The 24,684-nt window shown below is 40.1% G+C and overlaps 1 protein-coding gene across 4 annotated transcripts; it reads left to right on the forward strand.

The window, feature by feature from the left end:
* The first annotated feature begins 776 nt into the window (after nt 1–776).
* Nucleotides 777–21,032, forward strand: LOC139164975 (DGAT1/2-independent enzyme synthesizing storage lipids-like). Of its 4 annotated transcripts, none has more exons than XM_070747760.1 (7): nt 777–799; nt 9,345–9,675; nt 11,975–12,139; nt 12,324–12,517; nt 16,289–16,349; nt 17,248–17,387; nt 19,187–21,032. In XM_070747760.1, exons 2-7 carry the CDS (start codon nt 9,372–9,374, stop codon nt 19,289–19,291), a joined length of 969 nt encoding a protein of 322 aa, XP_070603861.1. In that variant the 5' UTR covers nt 777–799; nt 9,345–9,371; the 3' UTR covers nt 19,292–21,032. The 4 variants fall into 4 exon arrangements, with proteins under 4 accessions (XP_070603861.1, XP_070603862.1, XP_070603859.1 ...); XM_070747761.1 differs by having other exon boundaries at nt 780–789; XM_070747758.1 differs by lacking the exon at nt 777–799 and adding an exon at nt 6,471–6,617.
* Nucleotides 21,033–24,684: the final 3,652 nt, after the last annotated feature.

The raw sequence follows: 24,684 nt of genomic DNA on the forward strand, positions 1-24,684 counted from the left end.
TTGTTAATGCTCCTACCTATTTCATCATAGGTACAAATACTGGTTTGGATATGGTGGGGGCTCCAGACCATTGCAGGGGCCCAGGCACCTAAAACACACCCCCTTGTTTTTTCAGCAGCTTTACTAAGGAAGCTGCTCCACTTTACTTAATATAATTTAAATTATTTGGTTCTCTATTATTTATTATGGACTGACTATACATTATAAATTATGAATTATTATTAGGCAGATGAACATATTAAGGGATAATTTACCCCGTTGAATAAAATAGGTTCAATGTAATTATAAGCTAAGCTCTAGAATAGTTTGGTTTGTCTCTTTTAGTCATTTACTTTCATGGGAGCTTCTTCCAAAAGCATTATTTATGTGTGGATCAGCTATTGCTCCTACGTGTTTGCCCCCCCACTCCCTGGACATCAGGGACATGATGGCATGGGTCTCGAAGTCCATTGCGTGGACATGGACCATTAACCCTTATTCAGTAATTACAAATAAATAACATAAGATGAAATCCTGTGGTCTAGAGGTTAAAGCTGCTGCCTTGCAAGACAGACCCCCACAGGTTCAGATCCTGATAAGGATATAACTAACTGCAGAGAGCAAAAGGGCTTGTAATGGAATAATAAACCAAATTGCAATATTAATTATATATGCTTAACAGTGCATATATATAAGGGAGGCTATGTAAATTGTGTTCTTGATGGCCATTCTGCCATTAGGATGGTATCTAATGGTTGATTCATAGAAAGTGACCAACGTGCTGTTTGGAAGGGATCCACAATTATAAAGGTGTGGTTCAGTGAGTATCCAAATATCAATTGTATTGTTTACTGATCATATTGCTCTTACAGATGTTTGTGCAGTCTTCGGTGGCCTTTCCCGTCACCCCTTTCACCGATTTGATCATTACTACTAATAATATCACAGTTGGAGACTCTGCAGTTACTCTCGTCTTGTTGGTAAGACCGTGAATGTAAGGTATGCACCTGCACACCGTTCTATCAATACTGCAGGTGATATATTTATGCACTTTTTGCTGAAAGATTTTTCTGAGCATGTTTTGATATCAGAGTGCCTGGGGTCTAGAGGTTATTATTTCTGACTCTGCAGGTTCATATCCTGATAGGGTATGGCCAGTTGAGGAGAGCGGATTGGGCCAATGGCTGTGGTTCAGCTTTTCAATTTTCGCCTCTAGAGGAATGTGACTTGAAGAGGATACCCCATCATAGTTAGTTTCCTATATACCGTAAAGGCCTTAATGATGCTTATTGATGCTTACTGATGCTTTGGCTCTGAACCCGGGTGTTTTGGTATGTTGGTAGACAAGGCACCCTGAACACTTAATATGGTTTTACGATCATAAGTACATTGGAACACTGTTGTGCTAATTTCCAACATAAGGTAGGTAGGAAGCAGTTAGTGAATACATTCGTACCAAGGATAGCCAAGCTAGAACTCTTATTCTCTCATCATTTAGTTCACCCAACTATTAAAAATGAGGACCAAGAATGACACGCCCACAATTGTGAGTTCCTTGAGGGAGCATCTAGGGGTAATAATTACATTGACTAGGGATCAAAGGCGTTTCTGCTCTAGTGGCATTGCTTCAAGCAACATTTAAATCAAGGCTAGCAAAGCTTGGGATTGAGTATTACTTCATAGTATTAATACATTGGCGGGCTACTACATTTGCTATTTATACCATTATGTGCTTAGTTGCCTACATAGATTGGAGCGTAATGACGCCGTCCAACATCAATAGCACTAACTACCTCCTGTTAATGAGGAAACTTATATAGCTAGAGGTTACTTCTTTGCCATACAGGGCAAAGACTGCTAGTTCAATCCTGTAACAGTATGGTTGGCAGTTGCAGTTACACCATGGCTCCCAGTTTGATTTAGCTAAATTCAACACCATGCCCCCCCCCACTCATCCCAAAGGTTTCCTTGGGTAATACTCTTTATCAGCTGGCTTACATTATTCCCCTCGCTGATCTCGCTGACATAGTCAAGGTCCTAGTCCAAGCTAAAAGTTAGTCATCTGGATGGCCTGGCTCAATCATTAACAGTTAAATTCTGCCTTTTGACCTGGTGTTGGGTTTGATATTTAATGGAAGGCACTGATGATGCTTCTTGGTCATCCTGGACAGACACCCACCCATTTTAGGGAGGCGAAAGTGGCAAGGCTAATACTGATTCCTCACACCACTTTGGTGCCATGCGTTTCTTTGGCATTGTTCGCCATATGTCCGTGGCAGAATAGAGATGGAAATAGGCAGTGATAGCAACTGTGTGCTCTCCTTTAGGACAGTGTACATAGATATCACGCCTAATCTACAACCATTAACTAATCAGCATACCTCAGCTACATCAACGACCCCAATTGTTACCCCACTGACTCACCAGGAAGTTTCTACACAGCAAGCAATTGCTGAGCCATCAAACCACACCCAGCCACCAGTATTTATAGAAGGAAGGCAGCTCAGGTCTCGCAGTGTTCGCCTTAGAACAAGGACAGAAACACCAGCCTGAAGATGACGAGTGAGACCTCGTCGAAACGTCACCAGAAATTTCCAAATCCTACACGGGAAGAAACTCGAATATACCAAGACCGTCATACCTGTACCCGTGAAAATCTACGAAAACAAATATATATATACACACACACACACACACACACTAAAACTCTCATTATATATTGGACAAAATAAATCCTTTGAAAGATGATGGGCAACCTCTCACCAGGAGCTCAAGATACCATGCAGCTGGGGCAATTGGAGAGGGGGTGCCCTTGGGACTCACCTATCCCAATAACCAGAAGGGGATGGGACGGTGAGCCCTCCCACACACCAAGGCATGGCCAGGAACCAGGTGAAGGTGTGGTACCTTCATCTTGTTCAGCAAGGTGCTACGCCCATAGTTGCCCAGGAAGGTTATTTGTGAATTATTTCTGCCCCAAATTGTTTAGTGGCCTCTGCAGGTTCTGGTTATTGGTTGATAATCAGTTAAAGTTCATTTAACTGTAATAAAGTGACCCATTTAAATCCAGCTCTTGGTGTTTGTGTTCTTATTCCACCTCTGGTGCAATATCTTGTATGATTTGCGTATCTCTATATTTTTTTAAAAGCTGAGCACCACTGAATTTCCTTTTTCAAGCAAGAGAAGTTCATGCAAAATTATTCTAATTTTGAGTAGCATGACTTTATTAAATGAAGCAAATGCCTCCAAAAGGCATGCACCACAAACCTATGCTGAAAAGCGGATGATAGATAGGTGGAAATTGACAAGAGCTACAGACAGACCAATGCAAATAAATACCTCCCAAACCTGAGTTACATGTTGGCAGAAGAGCACACCTTCATGCTGATTGATTCTGACTTTCTGCAGAGAAACAGTGGAAGGTAAGGCACATTCAAATGGAAAATATTAAAATTTGCAGATGTATAAAAAGAATACTGATGCAACCATCCAGGGCCGCCGATAGGGCGGTACTACTGAGTGGCGTCAGGGGCCCAGCCAAATTGAAAAATGAGAGCGGCCCGGTTTTGCCCGCCGGCCTCCTGGCGCCTGCAGTAATTTGTGCCCAGTGAGCAGCTCCTCGCACATGCGCAGTACCGGCCCTCTCTTGCCGGCCGCCTGCCTCACCAACGAAAAAGGCGTGCCCTCTGGCCCTCGCGAGGCAGGACTCGAAGCCCCGACGGAGCCTTTGGCAGCGCGGTCCTCCCAGTCCCGGAATAAAGCATGCGGCGAAGGTAGGAGTCCCTTCGGGGTGGCGGCGACGCTAGTTAGTTGCGCTTGTGTTACTTGCGCTTGTGTTAAATTTTGTTTCTTTCCTAAGCAGCCTTCTGTGTAAAAAAATCCATTTGGGAACGAGTCGTTCCCAAATGGATTTTTTTACACAGAAGGCTGCTTAGGAAAGAAACAAAATTTAACACAAGCGCAAGTTGTAGGCTTCGCACGCATGCGCCAGCATCCCCCAAAAAGCCCCCCCGCGCACCCTTTTCCAAGGGCGCGCATTAAGCCACGGCCGCCCCCGCCCCCCCGCGCCTCTAGCCCCCTCGCGTCCCCCTGGCTGCTCGCCGCTGCTCCCGCCCGCTCCGCCTATCTTTCTTCTCCGCTGCAAGATAGGCGGGGCAGGCATTCTCACAACAGGGGCTGCCAGCCGGCGAAGGCGATTTTCAATGTCGGGTGTGCGGGCCGACACGCGCTCTCTCCATCTCCCTGCCAGCCCGCCCGGAACATTCAAAGTAAGAGTGAAGGTTTTTCTTACTTTGAATGTTCCGGGCGGGCTGGCAGCAGGGGGATGGGGAGAGCGCTCGTCAGCCCACGCGCCCGACATTGAAAATCACTTTTGCCAGCCTCCGGAGAACGAGAGAGAGTGAGAGCGACGACAGAACAAGATAGAAAGAAAGTGAGAGAGAGAGAGAGAAATAGGGGGAGAGAAAGAGATAGCAAGAGAAAGAGAACAAGAGAGAGAAAGAGTGTGAGAGAGAAAGCAAGAGAGAGAAAGAAAACAAGAGAGGGAAAGTGAGAAAAAGAGAGAGAAAGAGGGGGAGAGATAGAGAAAGAGAGAGAAAGAAAAGAAAGAGAGATGAAAGAGGAAGCAAGAGTGAGAGAGAGGAAGAAAGCAAGATAGAGAAAGAGAGAGAGAAAGAAAGAGAGAGAGATGAGAGAGGAAGGAAGAGAGTGAGAGAGAGGAAGAAAGAAAGATAGAGAAAGAAAGAAAGAGATGAGAGAGGAAGGAAGAGAGTGAGAAAGAGAAAGAAAGAAAGAGAGAGAAAGAGAAAGAAAGAAAGAAAGAGATGAGAGAGGAAGGGAGTGAAAGAGAGGAAGAAAGAGAGAGAGAGAAGAGTGGAAGGAAGGAAGACAGAGGAATGATAGAAAAAAGGGGAGAAAAAAGAGAAATGAGAAAATGATTGAGGCAGAGAATGACAGAAAAGAGAGAGAAACAGAGAGAGAAGTGACTCTTGATTTAAAGCATTTGGTAAAAGCACTTAAATAATAACAGAGATAAAAACCCAGCCCTCACCTGTTTTTATTAATAGTTTTGCTGGTTGTTTTAGTTTTAATAGTAATGGATTTTGGTTTTTTTTTAATTATTATTGACAAAATTGAACGGGTCCAAAGACGGGCTACAAGAATGGTGGAAGGTCTTAAGCATAAAACGTATCAGGAAAGACTTCATGAACTCAATCTGTATAGTCTGGAGGACAGAAGGAAAAGGGGGGACATGATCGAAACATTTAAATATGTTAAAGGGTTAAATAAGGTCCAGGAGGGAAGTGTTTTTAATAGGAAAGTGAACACAAGAACAAGGAGACACAATCTGAAGTTAGTTGGGGGAAAGATCAAAAACAACATGAGAAAACATTATTTCACTGAAAGAGTAGTAGATCCTTGGAACAAACTTCCAGCAGACGTGGTTGGTAAATCCACAGTAACTAAATTTAAACATGCCTGGAATAAACATATATCCATCGTAAGATAAAATACAGGAAATAGTATAAGGGCAGACTAGATGGACCATGAGATCTTTTTCTGCCGTCAGTCTTCTATGTTTCTATGTTTCTATTAATTTCTTTTAATAAAAAAGAAGGGATTTATTTATTTATTTATTTATTTTTATTTCTATGCCGCCCAGTCCCAAGTTTTTCCTTATTTCCAGATTGCATTTCTTCTTGGTGAGGTTCAGCCCATTGCTTCTTGTAGTACCTTCAGGTGGCATGGAGAATAAATAGATGCCATCTACTCTCTGGCAGCCCTTTAAGGATTGGGAAACTACTATTATATCCCCCTCAGTTTTCTATTTATTGAGCTAAACATACTCGTTCTCTTAGCCCTTGTTCATAGGATTTAGCCTCTAGCCCAGGGGTGTCAAACTCAATTTCATTGAGGGCCACATCAGGGCTGTGTTTGACCTCAGAGGGCCGGGGGAGGGCTTGCCCAGGGTGTGTGGCCATGGTGGCATGGCACGGGATTTGGGGGGCAGTAGTTTTAAAATGGCTGGGGGGCCCCCAGACACTTAGACTGTATGGGGCCCCAAAATTCCTGATGGCGGCCCTGCAACCATCTTTGAATGACAGAGACTGCATGTTTTAGCATGTGCAGTGCTGGAGACGTCTGGTCCAGCCTTCAGGAAGAGTGAAATTCCAAAAAATAGATGTCACAACAAAAATAACCATACCATTAGATGATATTCCTTTGTGGAATATCAAAAACTGATATTCCTACAAAATTCCTTCCTGTGTCAGATTAGATTACGTTATACGCTCCAAATGGTATCATGGCACAAGACTCAGATTCAGAGCAATCTGCTCCTGCTGATCCAAGTGGAATGTCAGCCTGAGGAAAATATAAAACTAGGAGTCATCTGAGGTAGATTAAACAGAGGCACCATGAAAACAGTTAGAGCAGACTTAATGCTCATTTCTTAAACTTCTCATTCTTCACTTAAAGATTAATGTTAGTTGGCATTGGCTAAAAGGATGGTTAATTCTAGGTTTGAATTGAGTTTGCTCTCACTCCACCCACTGAGGGAGGAGAATGTATCCTTTGTTCGTTTAAGACCATATTTCATCAAAGTAAAATTGATCTTCCAAGCAAGCTGTTTGACAGAGGTAATGATTGCGTATGCAGGTGAAATTTATCTCCTTTTTTTCAATACCCAGAGGGGTGAATCTCTTCAATTTTTAATCAGAATGTTCTGACTGTTTATAAATGTACAACTTTTCTTTTAAAGTTTTAATAGTGAATCTCAATGTGAAACCTCGGTGGGTATGCAGGTGAAATTTATCTCTTTTTTTTCAATACCGAGAGGGGTTAATCTCTTCTATTTTTAATCAGAATGTTCTGATTTTTTAATAAATGTACAACTTTCTTTCTCAGCCTGATATTTTCATTGCAGAACAGTTGGATAGTTGTTAGTGCCGCATACTAACAGTTGGGTTTGCAATATATAAAGAAGCTAACAATGAATGTTTGTTTGTGTTGAAGTACTATACCTTGAAGAGGTAGTGCAAATTGCTGTAGTGGGGAGCCAGAAAGGATGAAGAACTAAGCTGTAATGTATGTCTGATATGTGCTGGAATCCCATGTTTTCCTCTGTGCGTGACCTTGACAACTCAAGGGTTCTGCACATTCCTTAACAATAGTGAGGGGTTGTTAATGTTTAAACTACTGTTTCATTCTGAAGGAAATTCATTTGAATCATTTATTTTCACCACCTCTTCTAAGTGATTTGGGCATCAAATAAAGAGTCTTAGAATCATTTTGTAGAAAGATGAATATTATTCCAAGATTTTGTGATTACTCTGACATTGATTCTCAAATATCTGTAGAATCTGAAATATTACTACTATATAATAGTGATACCAGCTATCAGAGTGTGCATGCAATAATGTTATGCTATTGCTTTTACCTGTCTGGTTCTGCTAGAAGTTCTTTGAGCAGGTTAGCTTCTAGAAAGCAAAGACAGGAAATATTTTTATTATCATCTCTTTTATTCATTAAACATGAAACTTAGTCAACTGAATGTTTTAAAAAGTCCTTGACTAGTACTAATGGTTGATACAGATCGTGCCAGTGTCCTAGATATCAACCAAGTATCTTCTTAAATATATATGATGTTCCGAATAGCATATTTTTTTGCAGTTCCACTAGTGTTATTGCAGGAAGCTGCAATTTCTTGATGTATTTTGTGAAATTCTTGGAAATGGTACCAAGTGCCCCAATGACAATAGATATCACTGTTACATGTATCATCCATAGCCATATAGTTTCAATGGCCAGGTTGTGATATTTCAAAACTATTTCCAGTTATTTTTCTTTGACTCTGGCATCTCCTGGTACAGCGATATCAATAAACTGTATCCTTCAGCTCTCGACAACTGTGATATCTAGTGCATTGTGTTCCAAATGACGCTTTTCACAATATTTTCCAATCCAAGTTTTCCAATTCAGCAAAAGTCCAGTTGATTATTCCAGTTGAGTAGTGTATCACTTGAACTGCCCATCTATTAATGGCTTAAATTATGTTTCCAGCATTCAGCTTTGATTTTAATATTTTGTAGACCCTCCTTTTGTGTTGACTCTTTGACTTTTCCATTCTTGTAATCAATCCATATTTAAATTAATTTTTCTTCATTTTGGATTTTTTAGTGCAAACTGTTCTTGGTTTTTTATAATTTCCTTTTTTGTTCTACTGGATACAAATGTTTTCCATCATATGATTGAATATTTAATTTGCCAGTATTCTTGTAAAAGGTTTGAACATTGTTGATAGACTAGTAATTGGATGATAGTTGCTCGTTTCTGAACCCTTTTCTCGATCTTTCATTATCAAATACGTTTGGCCCGATGTTAACTATTCTTCACTTGTTGCAGTTTGAAGCATTTTATCAAATTGAGTGGCCATGTAATGATGGAGACTGGTCAGGTATTTTAGCCAGCATCTATGCAAGTCATCCAGCCAGGTGCACTCTGGTTTTTGATCTTTTTTGCTTGTATTGCAACTATGTCAGTTGTTATTATAATATTTTCCCTTTTGTTTTGGATTATTTGTTGTTGAATATTTTAGACCCAGAATAGAATTTTGTTGTATTCCACTTGGTTTTCCCACAGTTCTTTCCAAAACGTTTTCTTTACATGGGTGAACACTAGTTTGGACTCATTTAAAAATTGGTAGAAAAGGTGTTGGTTTCTTCTGAACTTTTTTAAAAATAATGTTTTATTGATTTTTATAGTATAAAAATACACACAACACAAAACAGTGCACAGTGAATTGTGTTCCCACCACCCAACAACATACATTCAGTCCCTTCACCAAATAAGGGTGTACTAATTTACAATTTTTTACAACCATGAACATCAACATATTTGCAAAGGGTAGAGTGATTCCAATTTGTTCCTTATGGCTTGGTCTCGAATTCTACTAGCCATAAAACCTCTGACCCTGTCCCATTTTCCCATCATTTTTTCCACTTTATTTTCATCAATCGTATTCATTTTAATTTCTATAATTTCAAATTGAATGTGTTCCACCATGTACCAATACCAGTTTTGTAACATCCATTTTGTTGCATCCTTCCAACCTAAAACTATTACCACTTGGGCACTTTCTATAGCTGCTTCTTTAATTTTTTATTTTCCTTCTCATTTCTCTAACCCTTGTATTCTTAATTTTCCCTATACTCTCCACTATATTCTTCATCTCTTATACATCTACTCCAAGTTAACTTTGCCACCATGTATGTATTTTTTTTTTCAGGTAGAAAGCATTTTTGTACATTTATTCATGACATTAAACATGAAAACATATTAAACATGTTTGTATTTTTTTTCCTCAGGTAGAAAGCATTTTTGTACATTTATTCATGACTTTAAGCATGACTGCAGAAAATATATACTATACCTCTGGAAAAGAATATTCCATCTGGTCAACTTACATTTTGGAAGAATGTGCAGGCTTTATGGTATATCCCATAACAGCGTTAGTGATATTGATACTGTTATATTATCCACTCCTTTTTGCCTTTTCTATCTTCTATACCACTAATCTAGTATATAATGTGTGGAAAAAAATTGGTAATTTGCCAGAGGATGTCAATTGCAAACAATGGGATATGCCAAGGAAAATGTATGCACTGGTGACAGACTTGATTGGAAAGATACTGCACAGTAAGTAAGATATTCTTCGTTAATTCTTTAAACCAGAGTTAAGGAATTTATTTTCACTCATAGACATCATTCTTGGGGCCAATCCTTATATGTGATCATATGTCTCTTGAAAAGATAATCAAAGTTCTCGAATTCGCGAGACGTTTTCTTTTAGAATGAGTTGCCCAGGAATGCACCAGGAATGCAACAGAGCTACAAGGGTCAGGTAGGATGTGTGTTTTGGGGGGGTGACAGGTCAGGTCAGGTGAAGTGGAGCAGGGGCTGAGTGGGGGCTGGGCAGGCTGCAAGACAGGCATCCTACCTAAAACTTAGCTGCTTCCCTTTGAAAACCTCCCTTGCATAAAGTTTGCTGAAGCTTTTTCTAAAAATAGGGAGCAAGCCAATGGCAGGCGGTATTAGCTGCAAGGCAAACCTGCCACAAACACAAATATTCTGGGTTAAAAGTTAGGACAGCAAAGTGGCAAATGTTCAGGGGCAGGATCGCTCTCTCCTAGGATCATGCCTCAGCCACAGTTTGCAAGCACTCAACTACCCCTCAGGATCAGGATTGACCCCAAGCTGATGTTCCCTGTTTTTAGGAAAAGCTTTGGTGACTCCGCCTAAGTGGTGGCGGGGATATTACAGCCCCTCCCTGGTATTCGGCTGCTAAATTTTGCACAATGGATTATGTTGAAGGTGAATGTAAGGGGAGCAAAGGGAAAAAAAGGCCAAGTGGCTCTTCTTGCTTTTCTGGGCTGTCATGCAGAATTAACTTTAGTGGGGGAGCATGCGGTCACTGCTGAGCTGCCCCTTCTCTATCGCCACAGACCCTGGTCAGCTTCATCCCTTAGACAAAGGGGTCTACAGCTAGAAGTTGTGTCAATACAACCACATACACTTCCCACCTCTCTTCTCCCCCCCCCCCCACTCTGTGGACTGAGGGATCATGTTCCTCCCTGGCTGGACAGTCCGGCGCTGATTTCTTGGAGGGAAGGAGAAGGGGAGGGAAGGAGGAAGAAAGAGAGGGAGAAAGAGAAGAAAAGAGAAAGAGAAAACCAGAAAGAGAGAGGGCAGAGAGACTTCCTTCGTGGGACCCCACCTTGGAACCTCTTCCGCAGATGCCTGTTTTGTTCAGGAAAAACTGGATTTGGAGAAGCCCCTGTGATGTAGCAACACGGATTTTGGCATTAGGCTTTGCTTTCATATCTCCTGTGAATGCAGAAAAGGGTCATTGTTGGCAAAGCAGCTCCCCTTTCTCTGGAATGCAGGACTATTGTAGTCACTGAACCCAAAGAGTGCACCGAGGGAGGGAGGGAGGGAGGCTGGCTTGTAGGCTGGGTGAGCGGCGAACAAGAAAAAGCTTTTAACAGGGGAAGGGGGTGGAGACCTGGCTCTGCTTTACTTTTGCCCATTGAATGCTATTTGTTACTGGCTATATATGTGGCTGGACAGTTGTAATATATTTATATGAACTTGCAGAAGTTTGTTGCAATACAGAGCTTCAGGGAAGCTTCCATGACCCATTTGGAGTGCAAAAAACAGCATAACAGCAAACTAGAAGTGCGTTTTTCTGAAATTCCCGTTTGTCTGTTAGGGGATTTTTTTTTGCCTTACTGCCACAATGTGGGCGTGGCTTATGCAGGATGCCCTGCAATTTCTTTCAACTTTCAATACAAATTGGGTGTTCTGGGGTGGAACTCCATTTTTGCTACCCCACTGCATTCCCTCCCGTCTGGGCAGCAGCCCACCCCTGCCTCCGGGGCTTCACAGAAGTGTCCCCGAAGTGTTTGGAGGCTGAAATGGCCTTTCCAAAGGCCAACAATCAATTGGCCAGTTTGAATGCACACTAGAGCTGAAACAGGGCAAAGTCTCACCCCCACGGACTTAGGCTGTTAAACATTATCATTAACTATACCTTTGGCTAAAGCTGGAAGAAGCTATCTGAAGCCCATGCATTCTATATGTTTTTAAGAATTTTAGAAACTGTTAACAGAATGTCTTTTTAAAAATGGGGCTTTAAAATGGACAAAATCTCTAAAGACATGGACATTTGTGAGAAAGGTTTGATGTCACTAAGCTACATTAATCTAAGTAACTTATAGGAAAATTGACCAAATGTGAGGTCAAAGAAGCAGTAACACTGATTTCTCAGCAGATTCTAATTTTTTTCATTTTTCATTTTTCATTTTGAGGATCAGTGATAGTTCCAAAAACACAATTGATTTAAAATGTTATCATGATATGAAAAATATGCCATTTTTTATGTGATCTTCTATAGGAAACTTTTTTCCTTTAAAGACTTTTAACCTCCCATTAACAGGTTATGAGATTTCTGGAATAGAAAACATACCCAAAGGACCAGCAATTATTGTCTATTATCATGGAGCCCTTGCAGTGGACTATCACTGTTTTGTAACAAGGTTTTATAGACTCACTGGGATATTCTGCTATTCTGTGATAGACAAATTTGTCTTGCAATTACCAGGTAAAAAAAATTACTATATTTAGGGGTTTGGGTGGGGGTGTTAAATAAAATTTATTCACTAACCTATGAAGTCCAATCTTTGTACTTTAAAGGCTTGTTTTGAGTTATGTCATGATGGAAATACATGTATTCTGTTTTATTTTACAAGCAAGAACAGAATGATTTCTTAGGTCTGCTTTTGCAGGACTAAAACAATTCTTTTCCGTTAATCGGTGTGATTGTCCTACAAGAGAAAGGTGTTTAAATATTCTGAAGCAAGGGCACTTACTTGGACTTGCACCAGGAGGACTAAGAGAGGAAAACTATGGAAATAACCAGTATAAATTAATATGGAAAGCACGTAAAGGATTTGCTCATTTGGCTATAGATGCCAATGTGGTAAGCCATTTCTCTTCATATTTTCTGTAATGCTTTTAAAGTGGAAAATGCATTTGTGAATACCAACTATTTATTTTTAAGCTATTTGCTAATGCACAGGAGAGTGCATACAACCACAAATCAAATTTGCCAGAAAAAGGAAAATCTTATGTTTTTCAGTTCACATAATTCAAATCACTTTTCTATTTTGACCATTTTATTATGCTAAACTATTTAAAACAATGAAAATATAAATGTACATGTAATACATTAAGTAGCCATTCATACAAATAGCATAACTTCAGAAGTAGTGAAAGTAAAAGTAATAATTAAAGTAGGAAGGAAGACTTACTTTTCCTTTTGCTCTAGAAAAAATGTGTCTATCCAACCCTTAGCAATCCATATAATCCACATACAATGGCATCAACTATTAGATATTAAAGGCAGTGCATAGGAAAACAGAGCTTACGACTTATCAATCTATGCTAAATTTTATTGTAATAGAAGGTATGCTGCGCTCGCCACCTCTCCTGGAAAAAAGTGAAGAAAATAAAATGATAAATAATACAAGTGTCATAAAATTAGAAATAAAATCATTGCCCTATAAATCTTAAAAATTATGCTTCTCTCCTGCACTCCCCCCCCCCCAAAAAAACAAAAAAGAAAATCATTGATACATACAATTTGGTGCAATGGAATCAGGCAGTTAACTGTTGTTTTCTGTCTTAATTCCTTTTATCAGATCTCAAACCAGGTGTGTGTGTGTGTGTTTGTGAGAGAGAGAGAGAGAGAGAGAGAGAGAATGAGTGAGTGTTTTGATTATTAGGCATATCCATGTATGCCTGGTTCACATTTTAAAAATTTACATCATTACCTTTCTTTAAAAAAATGAAATTGGTGGCAGCTACTGAGAAATGGGTAAGAGAGTGAATATGAAAATTGTGGAATTTAGTTTTTCATTTGATTGAAAATGAACCCATTCAGTAATTTTTAAACTTGAGAATACAAAAATTTTTAAATCCAGAGATCATACATCTAATTTAAAGTAGAGCATCTCTGTGCTCTAGTAATCAATCTTCAAAGTTTTTTAAAGAATGAAATATAAACATGCCATTTTTTCATGAGGCAACTGGACTTTCTAGATTGTCTTTGAAGATGTTTTGTTTCTTTTGACAAGCAAAATGTTTTCAAAGAAAAACAAGAAACTCCAATTGCCTCTTGAAAAACATTTGGGACAATCATGACCTGGGTGACTGAATCTCTATAGCAGTGATTGTGAACCTTTTTTTCCTCAGGTGACGAAAGAGCGTGTGTGAGTGCTATCACACTTGCACAAGAGCCCAGACCCATAATTCAATGTCTGGGGAAGATGGAAACAGCTTCCCCCATCTCCCAGAGGCCTTCTGGAGGTCAAAAACAGCCTGTTTCCCAACTTCTGGTGGGCCCAGTAGGCTCATGTTTCTCCCTGCCCTGGCCCCAAAGGGTTTCCTGGAGCAGGGGAGAGTAAAAACGCCCTCCCCCATCCCTCCAGAGGCTCTCTGTAAGCCAAAAATGCCCCCCAGAGCCTCTGTGTGAGCCAAAAATTAGCTAGATAGCACACACATTCACATTGGAGCTAACCTAGGGCAACGACTCGTGTGCCAGCAGATATGGTTCCGCATGCCATCTGTGGCACCCGTGCCATAGGTTCGCTATCACTGCTCTGTAGTCTTGAAAATAGGACTTCTTTTCCCACACTGGAAGATGTGATTAATTTTAAATTCTTTATTTAAATCAATTTTACAAAGTCTTACCATTTTTAAAACTTTCAAAAAAAAAATTCACATATTTACTGTATATAGGAGGTATGCAAACAAATAAAGATCTCACAAAGCTGGAAAGAAATATGTTTTTCTTCTTAAACATCTTAAAGTTTAACGCATTCAGCAAATGGTAAACTTGAAGTGCTGAAGGATTTTCAGTCTTCAAGAAACAATAAAAAGTAAAACTCCAAAATGGTTAAAAAGAAGAAGTTCCACCGTTAGGGAACCAATGACTCCCAGTTGATTGCAAGTGCCTAGAAAATTGACAATTTTTCCCAAAAATTAGCTTTATGGTGTACATTTGGGCAAATTCCAGATCGCGATTCCAGACATAGTTTTGGCTGTCCAAATCTTACATCTTGCTACATTTTCAACCATAATGTACCTGAAATGCAGGGGGGGGAATGAAAGTTTAGTTCATTTTTAGAATAGAAGAGAAGAGAATTTTTATTGGCCAACTGTGATTGGACCCACAAGGAATTTGTCTTGCTGCATATACTCTCAGCATACATGAGAAATAGATCTTTCACTTCCTTTTTCTGTGATCACTAGGGGTTGTAAACCGAGTGGGATGTGTTCAGTTGTAGAAGATTTGGCTGTTGTTGGTGTGTCCGGGGTGGAGGTTGTGCAGATAAGTGGCTGTGGTTTCTTTTCAAACCTGCAGTAGAACACATTCAGGTCATCTTCCAATTGCTGATCTCCTTCAGCTTGGGAAGGTGGTTTGCTGTAACCAGTCTGTTGTGGTTAGCTCTGGCCCAGCTCCTGCCCCAAGGACTGTGGATGTGGGGGAGACATCCACATGCTGCAGGCCTGTTTTGCCCCTGGTGGAATCTGATAATGAAGGCTCCTCTGACCAAGAAGACATGAGTGACAGGGAGGAGGAGAGTGTGGCAGACAGCTCAGAAGGAGATCAATTATCTAGCTCCTCCTTGGATTCAGAACAAGAGTTAATGATACAGCCACGCATGCGGAGAGCGATGCATAGGCAACAACAACTGAGAGATTATTATCAAAGAAAATGAGGCCACCTGTGGTTGGGTGGGGCTGTGGTAATTAGTGAGGCTGCTATAAAGAGCAGCCTGTGGATTTGGCCATTGTGGAGAATTATCTGATCGTTGTGTTTTGTGACTGCTTTACTGACTTTGACCTTTTGTGTGCTGATTTTTCCCCGCTTTGAAACTAAACCAGGGCAAAGTGTGATTCACTTTGGGAAAGAAGGACTGTGAATTGCCTCACAGCTGCAAGCTAAGTATCACAGAACTGATAAGGGACTTGTGCAAATTACCAGTTTGTTTGGAGACCAGTGCTCTTTGCTATACCAAAAGAGGGCTTAGTATAAGTGAATTTTCATTATAAAGAATATTGTTTTGAATTTTCAAATGTGTGTGTGTCTGAAATTTGTACGTGTGAATTTTTGGAAGGATTCTACCAGAGAGCCCGACAGAACACGGTCACTGGAAGATTTCTCAATCATCACCTTCCCCCGAAGGTCAGGGGTGTCAAACTCAAGGTCTAGGGCCCGGATCTGGTCCAGAGGCTGCTTAGATCTGGCCAACATAGCTGCTCTGAAAAAACAAAAGACGTGACCACGGTGCCTCTGTCAGTGAAAATGGACCTTGAGAAGGCCATGTGCTGTTTCCTGAACTCCGCTTTCACTGACAGAAGGTTGCAGGAGGCTGTAGCAGCCAAAAACTAAGTTTGGGAGCCCGTTTTCTCTGGCAAAGCACTCAGACCACCACAGGTGTCCCTGACATGAATGACATCAAACTGACCATGCCAACTCCTGCCCCTCGTGGTTAAACACAACCCTCTGCTGAAAATAACAGATAGGATTTATAAAAGTATAATGATCTTATACAATATATTATTCATATTACGTTATCAAAATAACCTTTTAATTAGCATATTTTATCTCTAAGCAATACATTTCATTTCTTTCATGTACTGTAACTAAAATAATTTCATTATCTGTTTCTTTTATTTCTTCTAGCCAATCATTCCTATGTTTACACAAAATATTAGAGAAGGATATATGTCATATTTAAATATAAGTATGTAAAACTTTATTTATTCTTGGGAATGTTATTTTTTAAGACGATACGTTTCTACAGCTGCATCTTTGCTCACCATGTTTAATTTGAATGATTTAAGCAAGAATAGCTAAATATGGGTTATAAGTAAACTAAAAATATAATTGGGATAGATTAATTTGAGATTATTTTTTATTGTTAGGAGAACTGTTTAAGGGGTGGTACATATGAGTTTTCTCCTAGAATGAGAAAAGACTGTATATGGTCTCACTTCAGATATCTAACTAGACAGCTAGCTACAACTGTCTGTCTGTCTGTCTATACCTATCTATCTATTTACCCACCTACCTACCTACAAGTCTATAGCTCTATAGACATATACAAAGACATACAAATAAACAGTTATATACACATATGCTGTAAATATACATGCATATGTACATAGCCCATAATTTAATACATTTCCCATAACTGATGTGATGTCATGGAATTACAAGGCACAGGGATGACCCGGAAATTATGGAAATTTAGCAACGTTATCCATATCCTTTAAATGAATTGGTATTTATTCTAGAAAGACTGCCTGGCTTATCTGTTTATCTATCTACTTATATATCAGCCTTCTACCTGTCAGGCAACTTGTACAGTATTTGTATGTCTATTTATGTGTCAGGATTAGCTTGTTCTAATTCTAATTTTTTCATAACTTTTAAATCTAAGTTGCATTTTGCAAACTGTAAGGCTTCAAACATGATGGGTTATTTTCTTTTTTTGGTATATTGCAAAAACTTTACATTACTTGATTCCAGTACTGGTATTAATTATTGCATTTAAATACAGGCTTCTAACAAAGTCAAGTATGAAACTCTTGGCAATCTGCTATTATGCACATCTGAGATTTTTAAAAATTTGTACCTAGGACCAATGAGATGGTTATATGAACGAAAACGATGGTTAGTCTTTCCATTATGTGGATGGTTTCCAGTCAAACTTATAACTCATATTGGAAAACCAATTCCATATGATCCAGATATAACTCCTGAAAAATTAGTTGAACAAGTAAGTGTATTTTTATTATAAGGAGTAAATATCCATTCAAATTCAAATAGCCGTTCATTCTTTATGAAATTATAAACACTATAATCACTATTTGCAAACAGTTATTGAAATATATTTAGTAGATGTGCAGAAATATTGTTTGGTACATAAATGTCAATGTAAGATTATCATCCATCCCATACTATTTAAGCAGCAGTTATTCAAACTACACAATCTGATTAATAGCATGCATAAATAAAAATATCAATCAAATAAAACCAAAACTATAAGATTAATTGGTGGACGTACATGCAAATCAAATCAAGATATAACAAAGATAAAGATGTATGTTGTGGCTGTATGCTGATACAGCCACAAACCCAGATGTGTCTTATACACTGAAAAATACAGTATATATTCAACATGGAGGGCTCAACCTCTTCCTATCAAATAAGTTTATATTTTCAAGTAAAAGATGGATTCATTTAATTCTTGTTTATTCAACAAACCACAGTTAGGAGCAAATTAAATAAGAGGCATCAGTATGCTTTCTACTTTTTAATTATACTGCTGTGTGCAGCAGACCGTTTAGCGTAAGTCAGGATAAGAGGCTGTAGAGGAAGGCTTGAAAAATATCTCAAGCCATTCTGTAGAATTCCCATATGAATTTACTCTTGGTTACAGTATACAAAAAGAGACAGATGGTTGTACACTATATATTTATATATTTATAGGAAAATGTGATTTATCTTATTATGAATTGTATAGCATGAGTAGGAAGACAGAAAAATCTTTGTCATAAGATAAAATCAAAGATAACATTGATTTTAAAATATATGTTAAAAGCTGTAACGAATAGCAAGTTAAAATCCTATATACAGTGGAACCTCGGCTAATGACCATAATCCATTCTGGAATGCTGGTCGTTAGCCGAAATGTTCGGTACAGTATATGAAACAATTTTCCCCATAAGAAATAAAGGCAATGGATTTAATTGGTTCCCGGCCTTTATTTCCTATGGGGAAAACTGATCCCTTGTTTATCGCGGGTGTTCCATTCCAGGACCACCCATGATAAAGGTTTTATCTCTCCCCCCACAAACCTTTTGTCCTTCACTCCCCCCCTCCTTACCTCTTTACCACTTGTCTCTCAGCCTTTGTCTCCTCGACAAGCAGGCACTGAGTTTGCTGGTCCCAGGGGGGCTTTTCTTTGAGGCCAGCGGTGGCGGCTCCATCGGCGGCTCCATCGGCTTCTTTTCTAGGACAGTGGCACCGGTGGGGGCGAGGGCCTGGTTGCCAGGGCTAGGATGTGATGTTCCCGGCACTGCTACTCCTCGAAAGGAAGCTGCTAGAGCTGCCTCAGCAGTTGCTGCCACCGCCACCCCCAATACCAGCAAACTCAGCGCCTGCCTTGTAATAACCAAAGCAACGCTTTGCTGCTCCCCTGGCGACGAGACGATTGCAGAGAGGCAATAGGTAAAGAGGTAAGGAGAGCCGGGGGAGTGAGGGACAATGGGTGTAACAGTTCGAATAACAAACAAAAATTTCTGTTCGGTATCCGAATTTTTGTTCGGTACCCAGTGCAAAGTTTTAACAACATTTTCGGTTGTTATCAGAAATGTTTGCTGTGCAAGGCATTCGTTAACCGAGGTTCCACTATATATATTAAAAAATATGGTATGTTCTATAGAATCCGTATATGGTGTATTTAGTTCCAGAATGTTCTCTCAATAGTTCCTGAACCATAAATCTAAATTAAATATTTTTTTCTTTTTTCTTTTCCATTCCATCCCACCTCTTGCCACTCCACTGCTCCAACAGACTCGAAGGGCAATAGAAGATTTACGGGACAAGCACCAGAAAATCCCAGGAAACCTATTGCATGCTCTTAGACAACGCTTTGATGCACATAACAAAGATAAATAATGATATAACATTAACAGTCTCTGTGGATAAAATATGTGTATAAATAGCTATTATATGTGTAGTGATTGCATTCCATCAGGAACTTTTTTATAACAAAATGTCAGGGCAAGATTAAGATGGGATGAAAACATTTATTTCTTCAATGTATTTAAACTTCCAATATCAGATTAAATTGCATCCCAAAATGCCAAAAGCTTGATTTTCTTTTCTGATCGCTTCTGAATTATGTTTGAGAGATCCGGGTGAACTTGCAGATGACTGAATAAGACCAAATGTTATTCTAATATTCAAAAAGGAGGAAAAGGAAAACACAGCAAGATACTGACTAGTTACTCTTATGTTGATACTCCTAAAAATTTAAGAGTGCATACTGTTATCATAACAGGATTTATCATTCAACACTTTGAAAACAATTACTAGAAACCTGTCTTGCTTTAGCTAATATTTTTTTAGATAGTTTCCTTAGTAAGTAGGAATTTTGTGAAGTTAATATATCTTGCTTTCTTTAAAAAGCAGTTGACAGAGTATTTTATTCTGTACAGCAGGATATTAGTGTATAGATTATGTGCAGAAGTGGGATCTTTCCAGTTCGCACCGGTTCTACAGAACCTGTAGTAAACTGGTGGCGATCTCACAGAGCTAGTTCTGTCAGTGCAAGTCCATGGATGCTGCCATCTTGTTCTTATTTTTTATTTTTTGCTCTTTTTCTACTTCTGTTCATGTGCAGAAGCTGAGTTTTTGGCACTGCGCATATGCTGCCATCTTGTTTTTGGCTCCCCCCCCCCTATATTTTTCTGGGTATTCAGAAGCTGAGTTTTCAGCATTGCACATGCTTGCAAAAAGCATCCACATCCACATGGTGCAGCCATGCAGCACACAATGTGCATGCAGCCATGTGGCTTGGGAAGAAGTGACAAGTGAACCAGTGACAAGAACCTATCCCTGGTTATCTGAAGTTTCATTGAGTGCACTGCTGACTTAAAAATTATCTTCAAAGAGTGAAGATACTCAAAGAGTGAAGATACAGAGCATCACACAATATTCAGTTGTGAATCCTGTATTCTTCAACAACTTAATTAATAAGTTATACGAAGAATGTTTTAACAAATTTACAGATATCTCAAGACTGGGTAGGATAATTCATACTTAGAAAACAAAAACCGGATTCATAAAAATTTAATAGAATGCAAAAATATCCGAAAATGAAAAAATAGCACATTTAAATACAACTGTATGCAACCAAAGATAATTCAGATGCGTAAGTATGGGTTTATAAAATACCTAGAGCAGTAATAGGACTTTAAAAGAGGGGTGGATTGAATTCTAATTAAACAGACTCTGAGACAACAGAAAGCAATTACAATTTTAAGCTGCTTTAATGGAAATACAGTTTCTAAATTACAGGAAGTAGATTTCCTCTTTGATCCCTGAATTGTCAAGTAAATCTTGTTGACCACATATAACAGAAATTATATAAATAATGACTATACTTTGTCAAATATAGTGCTTAAGGTGGATTAGCTGGTTATGACTGTAACTTGCTGCTTATATGCTAAGATTTTTATTAATATTGCTCCTTCATTGCTTATTTGACCCCTATGACAATCATTAAGTGTCGTACCACATGATTCTTGACAAATGTATATTTTATTTTATGTACGCTGAGAGCATATGCACCAAGACAAATTCCTTGTGTGTCCAATCACACTTGGCCAATAAAATCCTATTCTCTTCTAAATGACAACTTGCTTCTTCTGGCCTTGTCTTCTTACTGCTCCTGCTGGAAACGTCTATTGTTACTTTAGGAGAAATACCACAATGGGGCCTGAAATTGGGTTGATGTTCTTGAAAGATGGAATTGCTTGAAATGAGAGCCCTCACTGTACTGACCCGGAGTTATCGGAAGCCCCTCGTGCAATATCCTAATTACTCATGTAACAAAATTATTCACCTCCTCTTTCATCATTTCTAGAAAGATATGACCTTGATAATTTCGGTATATAAGAATGTCTAAAACGACCAAATAAGGTTCACAAAGCTTTGACAACAATGAATTAGAATATACTTCTGAATTAGCTGGACAAACCTTATTTGACTATTTATGCAATGTGCCATAAATGTAATGATAATAGGATTTTATGGAGCAAGAGTCATTTCAGCTACAACCCTGGATATTGCATAAACCTGGAGAGTAATGACTCCAGGTTTTTGCTGGATACTTGCAACATGCCCTGCCCCACCTGTATCCTACTAAATTATGCACTGAAAGTATTTACCAACGTAAACCTTGACTCACAACAGTTCATTTAGTGGCTGCTTGAAGTTACAACAGCACTGAAAAACAGAGACTTATGACCATTTTTCATACTTGTGACTGTTGCAGCATTCCCCCTGATCATGTGACTTACATTAAGATGCTTGACAACTGGCTCAAATTCATGGCAACTGCAGTGTCCTGGAGTCATGTAGAATATAAAAATGTATGTTGCTGTAGGTGTCACAGTTTACTAACTGCAAAGATAACAAAATATGTGTGGCAAGATATGCGTGGATAAACATATCTGTATCTTTCAATATGAAAACTTTATCTATGGATGTGTCAGATTGATTTGAGGAAGAGTTACTGATACTGGAAAGTATGAAATTAAGATTTTCCCAGCCTGATGCTAATTACAGATTAGGAGTTTTTAAAAAAACAAAAAACCCACAAATTAACCTCTCCTGGTTCTCTTTCATGGTGCTTTTAAAATCTGTAAGCAATAGTTACAGTTAAGGTTCGGAGGAAAAATATACATCATTCATATTTATCATTTGTATTACACAATGAATATCTCTGTGATGAAATTCTTTACCTGGAAATAAAAGTGATCATTTCTAAATGTGGAAGAAGAACATTTTATTCTATCAAATAAACAGCAATAGGAAGGCCACATCTTAATATATTTACTGATAAATCAGTGCTGAAATACACATAATCCTTTTCCAACATCACGTAACCTTACTGGTATAGGCTTTCACATTCAGCATCTGTTGAGCAATGTTGGGCAACAAACCACAGCCAACTGAGTTAGATGCCAGGAACAGAGCAACTTGGCTCTGAAGATCCCGATCACAGTTGACAGAATATAGGTAATCCTCGACTTACAATAGTTACTGTTACAACTTTAACACTATTAAAGTTACAATGGCATTGAAAAAGGTTACTTATGACCATTTTTCACACTTATGACCATTTCATTATTATTCCATTTGAAAACTTATTATCCCATTTGCAAAGCCGTGCGGAAAATTTCCCACCCACGCTAAGTTTCCCCTCGCCTTTGAAAGAGAATTTTTTCTAATATCCCAAAAAAGATTGGTCTCCAGGAATAACTATGAAAAATAAATAAATAAATAACACCCCCAAAGGAATGGGAACAATCTGCCAGTCCTATTCTCCCATTTGAAAACTTCCCATTCTTTTGGGGATGTTATGTTATCCCTGGAGATCAAACTTTCTCCCAGGACAGGAGAAAGTCTTGGAGGGGGGGGAGGGACTGTGGGGCGAGGAGAATTAACAATGTAGAATATAGTTTTGAGGTCCACCCTCACCTATTGTAAAGTAACAGTTAGCAACAGTATCCATTTCAAGAAATAGCTTATTAAATGCTGAAAGATTGATCTCCAGGAATAACTAGGGGGAAAAGAACCTAACCACCCCAAATGAATGGGAAGTTTTCAAACGTGAGAAAGGGACCGGCAGATTGGACCTGAAAACTGCATTACCCCTGGAGATCAAACTTTCCCCCAGGACAGAAGAAAGTCTTGGTGGGGGGAATGGATATTCAATGTAGAATGTGGTTTTCAGGTCCACAGAGAGCCAGATGGAGGAAAATCCCAGCTAAGAACTCGATCCCAGCCGAAACGGGAGGGAGGGAGGAGGAGGCGGCAGCCGCACAGCCAGATTTTTAGGGGTGGGAGGAAAGGAGCACACATTTGAAAGACCCCCATAATGAGCCCTTGGGCGTCCGAACCACACCATTCCTCGAATCCCCCGAACCCCGTAGAAAAGTGACACAAAGAAAGCAGGACTGGGTTGGAGTGGACAGGAGACCACTCCGAGATCACAGGATAGTTTAGGGGTGAAATTTGGGAGGGGAAAAAAGATTCTCGCAGAAATCAATAGGACGCATTTTTACCCCCTGTTCTGTGCGCTCGTCCCGAAATGTGGGACCGGGGAGCTCCAGATGCTGCCGGTTGGCCAAGAATGTGTGTCCCTTGTTTACGGGGTTCGGGCGATGCGAGGTGTGGACACGCAAGGGCTCGTTATGGAGGTCTTTCAAATGCGCCGGGGTTTTTTTTCACCGGGTCCTACACGGGACGAGGGGGGAAGAGCCAGGATTTCTCAGTCCATGTTCTCCTTCGTGACCACAATCTCTTGCATACTCCTTTCCTCTGATCCCTAAAAAACCGGCTGTGTGGCTGCCGCCTCCTACTCCCCCTCTCCCGTTTTGGCTGGGATCGAGTTCTTAGCCCCTTGCTTGGATTTTCCTCCATTTGGCTCTCTTTTTTAAAAAACAAAAACATGGGAGAGACAAGCCACTGCCTGGATCCACAACGCTGGGCAGATGAGGCTGTAAGATCCCCCACAACTAGCTTCCAAAGGATCTCTTTTGCGGGACTCCCCTTCCTCTCCTGTCCACTCCTTAGCCAAGCTGGTCTCTCTTTCTTTCCAAGGCCAGGCTAAGGGAACTGGGCGGGAAGGCCAAGGTGGGCGGGGGGGGGGGGAAAGCTGGGTGGAATGGATGTGTTGGGGAAAGGGGAAAGCGGGGCCTTTTCGACACGGGAAGGTGGTGGTACCACAAAGCTGCAAAACAAGAGGAAGCCCCTCAATCGCTTGGCCTCCCTCAGTAAACGCACCCCACACACACCCTTCTGCCCTTCCCGCGCTTCTTTTCCCTACTCGTCTGAGGAAGTCCTGCCCAAGCCACTCGAAACAACAATTGAGCCTTTAAAGGAAGTGAGAGCGGTCTTGGAGTTGTGTGTGTGTGTGTTTGTGTATGTGTATGTGTAAACCCTCTATGGCAATAAGCCGGTGGCAGCAATAGAGCTCCACAAACGTGGAGCTGTCATCTCTTCTACTGCCCACCTCCAGTGCGTTTGGCTCGGGTGGACTTTATGTTTCTGGTGGGGGGAGGCGGAGAGCAATGGGGGGTCTGAGCGAAAGAGTCCCACAGGGAGGGGAGGCATGTGTGTGCTTGTCTAGGGGAGGAGACTGCCAGCAAGAACTGCCTGAGAAGGTGGGCAAGGAGGACGTCCAAAGCAAAGCCGGTCTAAACAATAGAGAGAGAGGAGGAAGGCAAGGTGGTGGCGGGCGGGTGGATGGGCAGAGCCGGAGCAGTGCAAAGGAGGGT

Source organism: Erythrolamprus reginae, chromosome 3 (genome assembly GCF_031021105.1).
Source record: "Erythrolamprus reginae isolate rEryReg1 chromosome 3, rEryReg1.hap1, whole genome shotgun sequence".
Lineage (NCBI taxonomy): Eukaryota > Metazoa > Chordata > Lepidosauria > Squamata > Dipsadidae > Erythrolamprus > Erythrolamprus reginae.

Coding starts and splice junctions, on each gene's coding strand:
- LOC139164975 (XM_070747758.1), top strand. CDS start 6,486: ATGGTTAATTCTAGGTTTGAATTGAGTTTGCTCTCACTCCACCCACTG. Junction 9,676..11,974: donor GATTGGAAAGATACTGCACA/GTAAGTAAGATA, acceptor TCCCATTAACAG/GTTATGAGATTTCTGGAATA. Junction 16,350..17,247: donor TATGTCATATTTAAATATAA/GTATGTAAAACT, acceptor ATTTGTACCTAG/GACCAATGAGATGGTTATAT.